At 38.2% G+C, this 15,712-nt stretch overlaps 1 protein-coding gene across 1 annotated transcript in view; it reads left to right on the top strand.

The window, feature by feature from the left end:
- Positions 1 to 15,712, top strand: part of ttn.1 (titin, tandem duplicate 1) — a 337,974-nt gene that overhangs the window by 230,019 nt on the left and 92,243 nt on the right. Inside the window, 16 exon segments of the mRNA XM_052029783.1 lie at positions 2 to 268; positions 376 to 642; positions 817 to 956; positions 1,047 to 1,173; positions 1,836 to 1,978; positions 4,043 to 4,166; positions 4,272 to 4,538; positions 6,012 to 6,109; positions 8,524 to 8,692; positions 8,781 to 9,050; positions 9,143 to 9,409; positions 10,065 to 10,343; positions 10,429 to 10,837; positions 10,933 to 11,057; positions 11,146 to 11,412; positions 15,373 to 15,660. Coding sequence (XP_051885743.1) covers positions 2 to 268; positions 376 to 642; positions 817 to 956; positions 1,047 to 1,173; positions 1,836 to 1,978; positions 4,043 to 4,166; positions 4,272 to 4,538; positions 6,012 to 6,109; positions 8,524 to 8,692; positions 8,781 to 9,050; positions 9,143 to 9,409; positions 10,065 to 10,343; positions 10,429 to 10,837; positions 10,933 to 11,057; positions 11,146 to 11,412; positions 15,373 to 15,660 — 3,507 coding nt within the window.

The raw sequence follows: 15,712 nt of genomic DNA, 5'->3' as shown, positions 1-15,712 counted from the left end.
GGCATACGACTTGAATTCACCAAACCTCTTGAAGACCAGACTGTAAAAGAACGTGAAACTGCAGAATTTGTAACTGAGCTTTCACATGAGAACATTCCAGTTGTATGGTACAAAAATGACATCCGTCTGCATCCAAGTCGATCAGTGACTATGAAAGATGAGAATAAGATCCATACCATTACATTCAAGGATGTGACCATCGATGATACTTCCCTCATCAAAATTGAAGCAATGGACAAAAGTTCAGAGGCTAAACTTACAGTGCTTGGTAAATATAAGTAAACACATAAATTAATTTGCTAATCAAGCTTTGAACTGAAGTGCTGCATTTAATCTTAAGTGTTTCTAACTTGACTCACCTTCTGATTTTCTTAGAGGGTGAACCATATTTTATCAGTAAACTACAAGATTACACAGCTGTAGAAAAAGATGAAGTTGTCTTCCAGTGTGAAGTCAGTAAATCTGCTGCTCCAGTTAAGTGGTTTAAGGATGGAAAAGAACTGATTCCTTCAAAGAATATTCAGATTAAAGCAGATGGGAAGAAGCGAATATTGATCATTAAACGAGCTATGAAGAACGACCAAGGGCAATATTCTTGTGACTGTGGCTCTGACAACACATCAGCCAAATTAAACATTGAAGGTAAAACTAAATGCATGCCATCTTATTAGCTGTAAAGCCTGTTTATTCTATGTCTTTTAGAGTTGTTTACTGAGATGACTCAGAACTTACATTTTTAGTAAATTAATTAAGTGTATTTTAAACAAATTAAGGCATGTTTCTTGAAAAATAGCATTTTTTATTATTTTGTTTCAGAACGTGACATTAAGATATTGCGTCCACTGTACAGTGTTGAAGTCACAGAAACAGAAACTGCTCGTTTTGAGACAGAAATTTCTGAAGATGATGTACATGGCAATTGGAAGCTGAAGGGAGAGAATTTGCGTCCTTCTGCAGTGAGTTTTAACATTAGCAAATTGGTTAAATTTTACCTTTTTTCTCTATTCCTTCCTTAAAACTTTTATCTTTGTTCAATTACAATTCAGGACTGTGAGATCAAAAAGGAAGGCACAAAACATTTTCTTATATTGTACAACGTGCAAATGGATCAAGCTGGTGAAGTTGATTTCCAGGCTGCTAACGCCAAAACCAGTGCTCATTTGAGGGTCAAAGGTAGATATGCGATTAATGTTACGTCACCAATACTGTGACTAGTCAAGAAAAACTGCACTTGATAAGCCATTAAGATTTCCCAACATTTTATTTGGCTTTGACTAATGAATATCCAAAGATGCATGAATTTACTGAACAACTGTAAGCTTCCCACCTAAAACCAACCAATGCTTTGTTTGTGGCAAAACACGAGGCATTGAAGGAACTCAGCGGGTCAGGCAGCATCTATGGAGGGAAATGGACAGTTAGTTTTTGAGTTGAGACCCTTCATCAATGCTTTATTTGTTTTTTTACCTTTGGGAGTAGTAGGTTGCATATTGATGTCAAATATATACCAGACCTGCAATTTTTGGAAATGCCAGTAAGGCTGATGGACAGAAGCAGGCAGCTGTCAAAGCCACTGTCATTTAACCATTCAGTTCTGAATTTTAGGTGTAATGGCTCAAGTAGGAATGAGAATAACTATGATCAGCAGTTAAAATGATGCCTCAAATGTCTCAGATTTACTGCTGGGCATGTTGCTTTTGAAGAAATAGAATGTGCATTACAGCTTTTAAATTTAAGTGCAGAGAGTTAAAGGGTTGCATTCTCCTAAGAACTTTAAATTAAAGGAACAGTTCTTCTGAAACTAAGAGATTATATAATGTCTTTTTCATCTAAAGCTCGAGTGATCAGCTTACTCCGGCCCCTTAAGGATGTGACAGTAACTGCTGGACATTCGGCTTCTTTCGATTGTGAACTGTCCTATGAAGGAATTGAAGTCCAATGGTTCTTGAAGAACAAGTTACTTGAGCCCAGTGACAGAGTATGTTGATACGTATTTTGTGTTGTTACTTTATTCTTTTATGATTCATGGGAATCTTAAAAGTATTAGAGAGGTATTTTGTCTACATTTTCAAGTGATCTGGCTCCACAAATCCACTGAACTGAGGGGCTATGCTGGATGGTAATTCTACATCAGACAATCGACTGGGGTTCAATGTAATAAGCCAGGTTCCTCTGTGGCTATTTTTAATCACTTAAGTGCTGATGTGCAGTATTTAAAATATAATGCTTTTGACTCATTGTTTTCTATTGAATTAAAGATCAGTAAAAATATGTACTAAGAACATAAAAAATTAGAAAATGGAAGCAGTAGAAGTTCATTCATCCCCTCAGGCTTCCTATGTTCAGTAATATCATATACTCAGTGACTAAGCCTCCACAGCCCTCTTGGTTCGAGAAATCTAAAGATTAATTACCATCCAGGTGAAGAGATTTCTTCTCATCTTTGTCCTGAATGACTGACACCTTATTTTGAGGTTGTGAATATTGCTTCTGAACATCCCAGCCAAGGAAAACATCATACCTTCATCTACCCTGTCAAGCCCAAAGAGAATTTCGTATGTTTCAATAATGTTCTCCTATTCTTGTCTTGCACATGAGGCCTCAATGTCTTCTAAAATACTTCTAAAGATTGCTTGATGTGAAAAGGAATAATCGAAAAACTTCAATGAAAAGTACTTCTCTTTTGTTATCAACAGAAGCTTATACATTAATGTACTTAAATAATTTTGCAAAAATGTATTTCTTTAACGTCAAGATGTTTTCACTTTTTCAAGAAGAAACAGTCACTACTTTCTTTTGTAAAACAAGGTCCTTCCATCAAATAGAATAGATGCTTAACTTTGAAACAGTACATAGATATGCACAATTTTCTTCTGGGGTTAAAATGAATTTGCAGTTCTTCTTTTCTAAATAGAATGCTTAATTTTACCCCTTGATCCCTAGTTTTTTAAGATGATTTTACATTCACTGAAAACAATGAAAGGAGATATGTTATACAATGGATAAGAAAAATTTACGTCATGATTTAACTCCATTTGCGTTTATCTGAATGAAAGTATCCATAATTTGCAGAAACATCAACAGATCATTGTAAAATTGAATGCCCTAAATGTACTTAATTTAGTTTGCCATTTTTGTATAAATGATTTAATATATACCAGTTCAATCTACGAATTCTGCTCAGGTTTACATGCCCTAACGAACTATATTTGAACTGATCTGAAATTTGACTATCAGTGAAACAATAGAATATGTCATTAATGTGGCATTGGAAAAATAAAGGATGGTCAAGAGATTAATTTCTGAAACAGTGAAATTCAAGTGTTTAAATAGTCTGACAACAAATGAAATTAAGTATATACATCACTAGGACAAGGACATCATTATTTGTTGTTCTAATCTTAATATTAGTGATGCTTTAGAACAACAATATTTAAAGCATTATTGAGATTAACACTACATTTTGAACTGGCAGTAGGTTTTCACTATGGTGCACTGACACTTTGTAACAATGAACAATACATTCAGTTCCATGTGCATGGTTGGTTGCTATGAACAATAGATCTTTGTTATCATTTGGAATACATATAAGAATGGAATTATTAATTTTGGAGTACTAAAAAACTGAGATTGTAAAGAGGAATAGCAAAAAAAAATCTACAATTAACTGAATCAGGTTTCAATTATTCATTTATTATCTAGAAAAAGATTAGCATATAATAAACAGAAGACTACAGATAGCTTAAATATTTAAGAAATTTAGAAAATAAAATGTATGGAAATTTAATATAATTTCTTAATATTTTGAGCAGTTAAAATTATTAATGGCGTTGTTTGATAAATCCCACATTTTGAAAACTATGAAAGATTATCAGGATCAAAATCTGGTGGTAGTTTGAACTAGATAATTTGTTTTACTTAGAGTTAAATGCGTTAAATATAGTTAAATAGAGTTTACCTTGAGTTATTTTTGGTATTTTTAACATGGCAAGTAATTGTATTGTTAGTTTCCTAACAGTTTAAAACTTTTATTTTGGATTAGATTGTTACTCGCGCGGAAGGCAGAAGGCACACTTTCACCCTAAGAGACGTTCAATTACATGAGGCTGGTGAAGTTAAACTCACTGCTAAAGACTTTACAACATCTGCCAGGCTCATTGTTAAAGGTAAGTGATGCAGCAATTCAACTAAATATCAAACTATTGTTTTTCCACAACAGTACATTCGGTAATGTATTTTATGCAATGAATTTTCACTTAAATCTTTCACAGAACCTCCAGCTGAATTTACAAAACCTTTGGAGGACCAAACAGTTGAAGAAGAAGCCACAGCTACACTAGAGTGTGAGGTGTCTAGAGACAATGCCGAGGTTACTTGGTTTAAGGATGGAAAGGAAATTCATAAAACCAAGAAGCATGAGATCATTGCTGATGGAAGAATCCGAAAGCTTATTATCCATGACTGCAAACCTGAAGATTCCAAAACATATACTTGTGATGCAAAAGGCTTCAAGACTTCTTGTTTTCTCACAGTGGAACGTAAGTCTATAGTGTACCATGTTCAGAATGGAGAATTTGATTAGAGGAGAATTTAATATAGGGGGAGAGAAGGTGCTGTCACTTGCCTCCTATTCATATATAGTGGTTCGTGCAAGCTTGAAGGAGTAAATATTTTAAAATGTACCTGGTGTTTTAGTGTTTAATAAAATTAGTGTGTAAAGCAAGAAAAAAAAGTTCCTACTGACCAGAAAAATAAATAGTACACAGAAAGTAATGGCTGAACAGATTGGGTCTCTGAATTTCAGGATGTGGGAATTTGTGGATAGCTATTACATTTTATGAGCAGATTTTCAGTACAGGTCTCCAAGCTTGGTTCAAAACCATTGAATTGGACTGTGAGTTGAAGGCTGTCCGATATACAAGGAAGAGGTCCTTTTTGGAGAGTTCTAAAAGCTAAATTATTGGAACTACATCTTGGGTGTTTAATTATAATTGCTATGTGAGTCGCATATAAATTAGCATAAATAGATGAGTGAGATGATTTTGTGGATAGAGAGCTGGATAAAATCATGAGGGGCATAGATAGGGTGAATGCACTCAGTCTTTTTCCCAAGGTTGGGGATTCAAGAACTAGAGCACATAGATTTAAGATGAGAGGGCAACTTGAGAGGCAACTTTTTTACACAAAGGGTGGTATCTATGTGGAACAAACTGACAGAGGAAGTGGTTGATGCAGGTACACTAACTACTTTTAAAAGACATTTGGAGAGGTACATGGCTTGAAAAGGTTTAGAAGGTTATGGACCAAATGCTGGCAAATGGGACTAGCTTGGATGGGGAATCTTGGTCGGCATGGACCAGTTGGGCCAAAGAGCCTATTTCTATGCTGTATAACTTCATATGATAAACAGATTAGGGCAGTGAACACGTGACTGAAGGAGCATTATGGGAAAGAGAGTTCTCTTTCATGGGACACCAGTAACAGCACTTGGAATGCAAAGAATTGTATCACTGAGACTCTGCTTGAATTGTGCTAGAATCAGGAATGAGTAGAAAGGGTATATGGAGGTCATAAGTAGATGCGAAGACTCAGGGAAAGAGGTAATAATAGTTTTAAAACAAGGAAAGGGGAATAGAGTTGTCTAATTATCAGAAATTGTCCCTCAGGTATTACAGGAAAGGGAAAACTATAAGGTGTTAAGTAATAGAACCTGGAGGAAGAAATAAGTGATGTATATTTCAAATATTAGAGCATAAAAGTGGTTTGGCTTTTATGGCCCACATAAGTTATGCAGGCCCAAATTCAGTGTGGTGCCTTTATTTAGACATGGTTGTAGAATGGTCAGAACTAGGAACTATATTATAAGAACTACAGGAAATATCAGGAAAATATTAGGATTGATATGGCATTCTCCTGTTCTTTGGTTCCTATTTTGCTACATTCTTCAGATCTACACTGATGCCAATATAAATTACAGTCTATCTGCTGATAAGGTTCTGTCTCTTTCATAGCTCCTCATGTTGAATTCACAAAGCCTCTGACTGATCTTGAGGTGAAAGAAAAGGAAACAGCAACATTTGTATGTGAAGTTTCCCGTGAAAGTGCAAAGGTTTGCCTTTTTTTAAATCATTTTATTTGTTTACATTTTTTCATAATGTTAATAAGTGAAGACGCTAATTTAAATTTATGCAAAAGACTAGATAACATTGCATAGAAACTCATCCCTGGTCAGAAGCACTAAATGCACTACACATCTGAAATTCAGATCCATTGACCTGAAACAAAATTTTGGACACAAGTGCAATATACTGCCTCTGCCACATTAACATATACAGTACAGTCAACCAGAGATGAATTTCTATCCACACGTCTTTACAGGTATGAGACTCATATGTTGTCACTTTTATTCCTACCACAATTTAAAGTAATAAGCTTTCATGGAGAATAAATTATCCTGTACACTTTCCAAGAGAGTGACCTGACCTTCCCTAAGTCTGAGATTTTTTCAGTTTCTATAGTACCATTTTATTTGCACCGGTGCCCAGATGATAGAGAGGAGGATCTTTCACTGTTCATTGGACAGAGTTTGCCTGAGTCTAACTCTGACCTGATGAATCAGTTACAACAATAGTTTTGTCCTAATTTTCTCATATTTTGTTTTGCAATGATTGTTTTGCAAATGGAGAGTTTTCTAGGCAACTTCGTATCTACTAAGATTCAATATCAACTTCAGTATTTACTCAGCATTATCTGAGAATGTAGTAGGCCAAATTAGGTAGAAGTATTAAGTTTCTTTCCTTTAGGTTTGTGGGGATTAGCTTGATCTTCTATTTATGTAATAAATACTTGGAATAAGTGGATGAGACCATATAGCTTTGAATAAAAAATCACATTTTTGAGGTCAACTTGTTGGTTAGACTGCTCAAAGTGTAATGCAATTCTGGTATGAGAAAATTCTTCAACAAGAAATTGTATTAGAGAAACAAAGGACTGCAGATGCTGAAAATCTAGATGAAAAACACTATGATGCTGGAGGAACTCCGCAGGCCAGGCAGCATCCGTGGAGAAAAGCAGGCGGTCAGCATTTCGGGTCAGGGCCCTTCTTCAGGAGAATTGTAAAATGAGAATATGATCGGAAGCAGAAATGCCATTAACTACACCAGATCAGATAGACAGCTAGCTGGGCTTATTAGTCCTTTGATTTGTCTTAAGCTGAACAGTACTAAGCAGAAGCTGTCATGGTTCCTTAATTCCACCAACTATCCTTTGCTGGCTCCTTCACTTTATTTTAGTAATTTTGACCATTATTTGGATATCTCATAGCATCCTTTTAATATTGTTTTAGTAACCTCAGAAACTTTGCCTTCTCTACACTTCAGTATGCCTGACACATGTGATAGATATTCCTTGGATTACCTGTTTTTTGCTTCCCTACAAGTTGTCTCTTAGAGCTGATAACTTTGCTCTCCAACTACTTTTGTAAATTCCTGCCCCACAAAAACCTTCTTTTCTTTTATACTGGGGCTCTCTGGGTTGCAAATGACCTGACTTAAAATACTACTCTACATAAATTCTCTTTCAAACTAGTAGTAATAATAATAATAAAATGTTTAATGGTATTCATTAATGACTGACTACAGCATATATTCCATCAGTTTAAATATGGGAAGTGTTAGGATGATTACTCAATGAAATGGGTAGCTATAGAAAATAGATGTTCCTGACTTACAGAAAAGTCAGCATATAGACAGTTCTCAGGAACGGAATCCTTACATAACCTGGGCACTGCCTGTACTGACTTTCTCAAAAATATCCAAACAAATTCTTCTGATCAATTCTCGTTCATTTGGGTAATCTTGAGCTTATTATGCCTTCACCGTGTCATGCACTTTTATTACTTTAAGGCAAGAGAAGAAACATATATATTAGTATGCTTACCATCTCTTGTGGATAAGAGCACTTTTTTTGTCCTGGTGCTGAGGCATTATGTAAAGATCTCTTATCTTGTTAATAGTTTAAAAACTTGAAGCTTGAAACACAGACTTGGCCAACCTCTTCTCTTCGATTCCTGAACTTCCATTCTAACACTATTTTGTGGCTTAAGTTCATATTCTTTTGATAATTACAGTTGAATATGTTTTGTAACAGTAACACTACCTACTGCATACATTTCTGTCTGTGATATTGTTAATTTCTGAGTCCCTGGTCAAATTTATCTTTGTAGATATTATATGTGTACTCATCCAATTATTAACATGATAATTGCTATTTTTTAAAGAAATGCTAAGGACATGGGCACTTTTGATCTTTTTGAATATATGTCTCTTGGGTGTTACCATGGTGCTAGGCACCAAATTATTATAGTAAAATTCATCAATAATAAATTTACTACAACGCTAAAAAGGAATCTATTTTTGTGTGTTTTAAGAATAATGCCTTGGATTTTTTAAACATATACTGTATTCTGAAATTATTTATGAAATTATTCTGAACACCTCAACTATGGATTTCTTAAAATTTCAGGTATGTTGGTTTAAGGATGGTGTTGAAGTAAGAAAAGGCAAGAAGTATGACATTGTTGCTAAAGGTGTGGAGAGGATGCTTATTGTCCACAAAAGCAGCTTTGACGATGAAGCGGAATATGAATGCGATGCAAAGACTGCTAAAACTTCTGGATTGCTTACAGTTTTAGGTAATCAATTAAATCAAGTGCATTATTTTAACTTTTAGAAACCAGTTTTACATTTTCCTGATGCATTTCCACTTGCCATGTTTTGCAGAAGAGGAAGCTACCTTTACAAAGAACCTCGCAAATGCTGAAGTTACTGAAACAGAGACAATCAAACTGGTTTGTGAAGTTTCCAAACCAAATGCTGATGTAACTTGGTACAAGGGAGATGTGGAGTTACCTGAAGTTGGCAGATATGAACAACGTATAGAAGGCAGAAAGCGAATTTTAGTAATTCAGAACACTAATCCAGGTGATGCTGGTGAATATAATTGTAGGCTCCAAAATGGTGCTCGGACTTCTTGTCAACTGAGAGTTAATGGTATGTACTGTTCTGATATGAGTTTACTTTTGTGATACAAGTTGCTTTTTAATATTACCCACTATCATATGTCTTGTTATCTCTTATTATAGAACTGGCAGCAGAATTTGTTTCTAAACCACGAAATCTGGAGGTTTTAGAAGGAAGCAAGGCAGAGTTTGTCTGCTCGTTATCAAAAGACACTTACGAAGTGAAATGGTTTAAGGGAGATGAAGAACTTAAATCTAATGATAAATATGAAATTATATCTGATGGCAAAAAACGAGTACTCATTGTCAAAAACTCCATCCCAAAAGATGAAGGAACTTATGCTGTTATGATTGGTACCTCAAGAGCAACAGCAGAACTTGCAGTTATTGGTATGTCATGTAAACTACATTTTGGCAATTTTCAGGTAATGAGAGAATTGCATTTTCATAGCGACACTTAGTTATGTCACGGAAGTCAGATATATAGGGGAAGATATTTTAACTCCCTCCACCCGGTGGATACTTGGACAGATGCAGACGGAATCAGCAAATGTAATCTCTTGCACCATTTTTCTCAGGCCAGGACACAGTTCTGATTAATTTCATCAGCCACAGTCACAGTTATATAAATCTGTGTGCTAATATAAATATTTATGACTGTGTCTGTTTCCACCACAGGATCCTGCTGACATTTAATACCTGTTGAACAATCGGTAGTGATCTTAATGACTTTTAGTTTTTTTTAATTCCTTTTCTACCATTTTCTGGTAGCTGCATTTGGGAATTTTGTTTCAAGTGGAACATGGAATGCTAGTAGAGTGCTTTTATTTTATTTGGAGTAGAAAGTGTTTTTCAGGCTCCATATGTTAAATATGATGCAGTCTACATAAATACTTAAGGCAGGTTACATCATTTAAATATTGGCAGATTCCAACCCAAATATTAATGCTAGCTTCAACTTAGTTTCAATGTGCTAAAAAATGTATTTAAACCTTGAGCTAAATGATTTTACTTGTCTTCAGTAAATCTTTGTTTCTTTTCTCAGAAAATCTTAGGATAGTAACTCCCATCAAGGACCAGATAGCTCAAGAAGGACAAGAAATTGTATTCAATTGTGAAGTTAACACCGAAGGTGCCAGACCTAAATGGCTAAAAAGTGATGAAACTATTTTTGATAGTCCAAAATATGTCATGATCCAGAAAGATTTAGTCTTTACCCTTAGAATCAGGGATTCACAGATGGAGGATCAAGGAATGTACACAATAGCACTAACAAATCACAGAGGAGAACATGCACAATGTTCAGCATCATTACAAGTGCAAGGTAAATAACTATAGCACACAAAACATTCTGGCATAATGCAAGTAAAATGGCTTGTATTTTACATAACCACTTTTAATTTATGCAGAGGAGGAACTGAAAATCATTGAACCTCTTGATGATTGTGAAACAATGGAAAAGAAATCTGTTACCTTCAGCTGCAAAGTAAACCGTGAAAATGTCACTCTACAATGGATGAAAAATGGAGAGGAAATTGCATTTGACAAACGAATTCTGTATAAAATTGACAAGAAAAAGCACTCTCTTATAATAAGAGGGTGTGTATTCAAAGATGAGGGAGAATATACTGTAATTGCTGGACAAGATAAATCAGTTGCTGAACTTATTATCACAGAGGCACCAACAGATTTCACAGAACATATTCAAGATCAAACTGTCATTGAGTTTGAAGATGCAATCTTTTCATGTCAATTGTCTAAAGAGAAAGCGACTGTGAAATGGTATCGGAATGGCAGAGAACTCAGAGAAAACAAAAAGTATGCTTTAATCCATCTGTTTGAAAAAGTGTTTATTTATTACTGTTTCATAAGATTATAGATGGTATCATATGTGTTTTTGTGACTTTTTCTAGGTATCAATTTGAAAAAGATGGTAGTTTGCATAGACTTATTGTAAGGGAATGTAGACCAGATGATGAATGTGAATACTCCTGTGGTGTAGAAGATAGACGTTCAAGGGCTAGATTATTTGTTGAAGGCAAGTATGATTGAGGAAAAAACGAGTTATTATAACAACTGAGAAAATTGAGAAAATGCAGTTTTAATTATTACTTTTCTCCTTCCAGAAATCCCAGTTGAAATCATCAGACCTCCACAAGATATTTTTGAAGCTCCAGAATCAGACGTTATTTTTGAAGCTGAACTGAACAAAGATAAAGTTGAAGTCAAATGGCTAAGAAATAATATGATAATTGTTCAGGGTGATAAACATCAAATGATGAGTGAAGGAAAGGTTCACCGATTGCAGGTCTGCAGCATAAGACCACGTGATCAGGGGGAATATAGGTTTATTGCCAAGGATAAAGATGCAAGAGCTAAACTGGAGCTTGCAGGTGAGTTATGTCAAATCTTAGGAATATTAATGAACAACATTATTGAAACATAGAAACATAGAAAAACTACAGCACAATTCAGGCCCTTCGGCCCACAAAGCTGTGCCAAACATGTCCCTACCGTAGAAATTACTAGCCTTACCCACAGCCCTCTATTTTATTCAGCTCCATGTACCTATTTAACAGTCTCTTGAAAGACCCTATTGTATCCGCCTCCACCACCGTTTCTGGCAGCCCATTCCATGCACTCACCACTCTCTGATTAAAAAACTTACCCCTGACATCTCCTCTATATCTACTTCCCAGCACCTTAAACCTATGTCCTCTTGTGGCCACCATTTCAGTCCTGGGGAAAAGCCTCTGACTATCTACCCAATCAATACCTCTCATCATCTTATACACCTCTATCAGGTCCCCCCTCATCCTCCGTCTCTCCAAGGAGAAAAGGCCGAGTTCCCTCAGCCTGCTTTCATAAGGCATGCTCCGCATTCCAGGCAGCATCCTTGTAAGTCTCCTCTGTACACTGTCTATGGTTTCCACATCTTTCCTGTAGTGAGGCGACCAGAACTGAGCACAATACTCCAAGTGGGGTCTGACCAGGGACCTATATAGCTGCAACAATACCTCTTGACTCCTAAATTCAATTCCCTGATTGTTGAAGGACAATACACCATATGCCTTCTTAACCACAGAGTCAACCTGCAGAGCCGCTTTGAGCGTCCTATGGACTCAGACCCCAAGATCCCTCTGATCCTCCACACTGCCAAGAGTCCTACCATTAATACTATATTCCGCCAACATATTTGACCTACCAAAATGAACCACTTCACACTTATCTGGGTTGAACTGCATCTGCCACTTCTCAGCCCAACTTTGCATCCTATCTATGGCCCTCTGTAACCTCTGACAGCCCTCCAAACTATCCACAACACCCCCAACCTTCGTGTCATCCGCAAACTTACTAACCCACCCTTCCACTTCCTCATCCAGGTCGTTTATAATAATCACAAAGAGTTAGGGTCCCAGTACAGACCCCTGAGGTACACCACTGGTCACCGACCTCCACTCAGAATACGACCCTTCAACAACCACTCTTTGCCTTCTGTGGGCCAGCCAGTTCTGGATCCACACTGCAATGTCCCCTTGGATCCCATGTCTCCTCACCTTCTCCATAAGCCTCGCATGGGGTACCTTATCAAATGCCTTGCTGAAATCCATATACACTACATCTACTGCTCTCCCTTCATCGATGTGTTTAGTCACATCCTCAAAAAATTCAATCAGGCTCATAAGGCAGGACCTGCCCTTGACAAAGCCATGCTGACTATTCCTAATCATTTTATACCTCTCCAAATGTTCATAAATCCTGCCTCTCAGGATCTTCTCCATCAGCTTACCAACCACTGAGGTAAGACTCACTGGTCTATAATTCCCTGGGTTATCCCTACTCCCCTTCTTGAATAAGAGAACAACAGCCGCAACTCTCCAATCTTCCGGAACCTCTACCGTCTCCATCGACGACGCAAAGATCATCATCAGAGGCTCTGCAATCTCCTCCCTCGCCTCCCACAGCAACCTGGGGTACATCCCATCCGGTCCCGGCAACTTATCTCACTTGATGCTTTCCAAAAGTTTCAGCACCACCTCTTTTCTAATATCTACATGCTCAAGCTTTTCAAGCCGCTGCATGTCCCCACTACAATCCCCTATATCCTTTTCCGTAGTGAATACTGACGTAGAGTATTCATTAAGTACCTCTGCTATTTCTTCTGGATCCATACACACTTTCCCACTGCTGCACTTGATAGGCCCTATCCTTTCGCATCTCATCTTCTTACTTTTCACATACTTGTAGAACACCTTGGGGTTTTCCTTAATCCTGCCTGCCAAGGTCTTCTCATGACCCCTTCTGGCTCTCCTAATCTCTTTCTTAAGTTCCTTCCTTTTAGCCTTGTACTCCTCCAGATCTCTAACATTACCTAGCTCTCCGTACCTTTTGTATGCTTTTCTTTTCCTTTTGACTAGATTTATTATAGCCTTCATACACCACGGTTCCTGTACCCTCTCGTGACTCCCCTGTCTCATTGGAACATGTGTATGCAGAACTCCACACAAATACCCCCTGAATATTTGCCACATATCTTCCGTACTTTTCCCAGAGAACATCTGTTCCCAATTTAATCTCCCAGTTTCCTGCCTGAGAGCCTCATAATTCCCTTTATTCCAAGTAAACGCCTTTCTAGTCTGTCTGTTCCTATCTGTCTCCAGTGCTAATGTAAAGGAGATAGAATTATGTTCACTATCACTAAAATGTTCACCCACTGAGAGATCTGACACCTGACCAGGTTCATTTCCCAATATCAAATCAAGCACAGCCTCTCTTCTTGTAGGTCTATCTACATACTGTGTCAAGAACCCTTCCTGAATACACCTAACAAATTCCACCCCATCTAACCCCCTCACTGTCTAGAGATGCCAGTCGATGTTTGGGAAATTAAAATCCCCCATCACAACAACTCTGTTATTCTCACACCTTTCTAGGATCTGCTTCCCTATCTGCTCCTCAATAACCCTGTCACTATTGGGCGGCCTATAAAAAACACCCAGTAAAGTTATCGACCCCTTCCTGTTCCTAACCTCCACCCACAGAGACTCCGTAGACAATCCCTCCACAACATCCACCTTTTCCGCAGCCGTGACACTATCTCTGATCAACAGTGCCACTCCCCCACCTCTTTTGCCTCCCTCCCTGTCCTTCCTGAAATATCTAAAACCTGGCACTTGAATCAACCATTCCAGCCCCGGAGCCATTCAAGTCTCCGTAATGGCCACCACATCATAGCTCCAAGTATCGATCCAAGCTCATCCGCCTTGTTCACAATACTCCTTGCGTTAAAATAGACACATCTCAAGCCTGTCTGAACACTTCCCTTCTCTATCACCTGCCTATGGTACTTACTCCTAGTTCTCTATTTGAGAGCCAAACACCTCTTCCCCAGTCTCTCCAGTACGGATCCCACCCCCCAACAATTCTAGTTTAAACCATCTCCTGTAGCCTTAGCAAACCTCCCCGCCAGTATGTTGGTCCCCCTGGGATTCAAGTGCAACCCGTCCTCTTTGAACAGGTCATACCTGCCCCAAAAGAGGCCCCAATGATCCAGAAAACTGAATCCCTGCTCCTTACTCCAATCCCTCAACCACTCATTTAACCTCCTCCTCATTCTGTTCCTATACCCACTGTCACTTAGCACAGGCAGTAATCCAGAAATTACTACCTTTGAGGTCCTGCTTCTCAACTTCCTTCCTAATTCTCTATAGTCTCTTTTCAGGACCTCATTCCTTTCCCTACCTATGTCGTTGGTACCAATATGTACCACGACCTCTGGCTGTTCTCCCTCCCCCTTCAGGATATCTTGGATGCGATCCAAAACATCCCCGACCCTGGCACCTGGGAGGCAAAGTACCTTCCGAGTTTCTTTCCTGCGTCCACAGAATCGCTTGTCTGCCCACCTAACTATAGAGTCCCCTATCACTAGTGCCCTCCTCACTCCTTCCCTACCCATCTGAGCCACAGGGCCGGGCTCTGTGCCAGAGACACTGCCACTGTTGCTTCCTCCAGGTAGGCTGTCTCCCCCAACAGTACTCAAACAGGAGTACTTATTGTCAAGGGGTGCAGCCACAGGGGTACTCTCTAGTACCTGACTCTTCCCCTTCCCCTTCCCCTTCCCCCTCCTGACTGTGACCCAATTGCCTGATTCCGATGGTCCCGGTGTGACCACCTGCCTATAACTCCTCTCTATCACCTCCTCACTCTCCCTGACCAGACGAAGGTCATCGAACTGCACCTCCAGTTCCCTAACACGATCCCTCAGGAGCTGCAGCTTTTCTTTTGCTGGCTACAGTGAATTGGTTCTGCAGAATTTGTATCTTTCTGATACTACCTGAATCTTTGCTTTATAGCAATACCAAGAATCAAGATGACTGATTTGAATCTTGTGACTGATGCTGGAAAGCCATTCACAATGACACTTCCATATGATGCTTATCCACGTGCTGAAGCTCAGTGGTTCAAAGAAGACTGTACTACATCCGAGTATGTCAGTCTGCCCAAACAAAACATTGACACAACTGCAGAAATCACTTCTTATCGACTTTTTGACCCAAGGAGAACTGACAAGGGAAGGTACAAGGTTGTGATTCAGAATAAACATGGAAAGGGTGAAGGATATATAAATTTGGATGTTATTGGTAAGTATTCTTTGTTATACTTTTATTCAATAGCTGGGTCTAAAAGCTGTTC

The sequence above is a fragment of the Pristis pectinata genome, chromosome 1, assembly GCF_009764475.1.
Source record: "Pristis pectinata isolate sPriPec2 chromosome 1, sPriPec2.1.pri, whole genome shotgun sequence".
Lineage (NCBI taxonomy): Eukaryota > Metazoa > Chordata > Chondrichthyes > Rhinopristiformes > Pristidae > Pristis > Pristis pectinata.
This window is presented reverse-complemented; position numbering and strand designations above follow the sequence as displayed.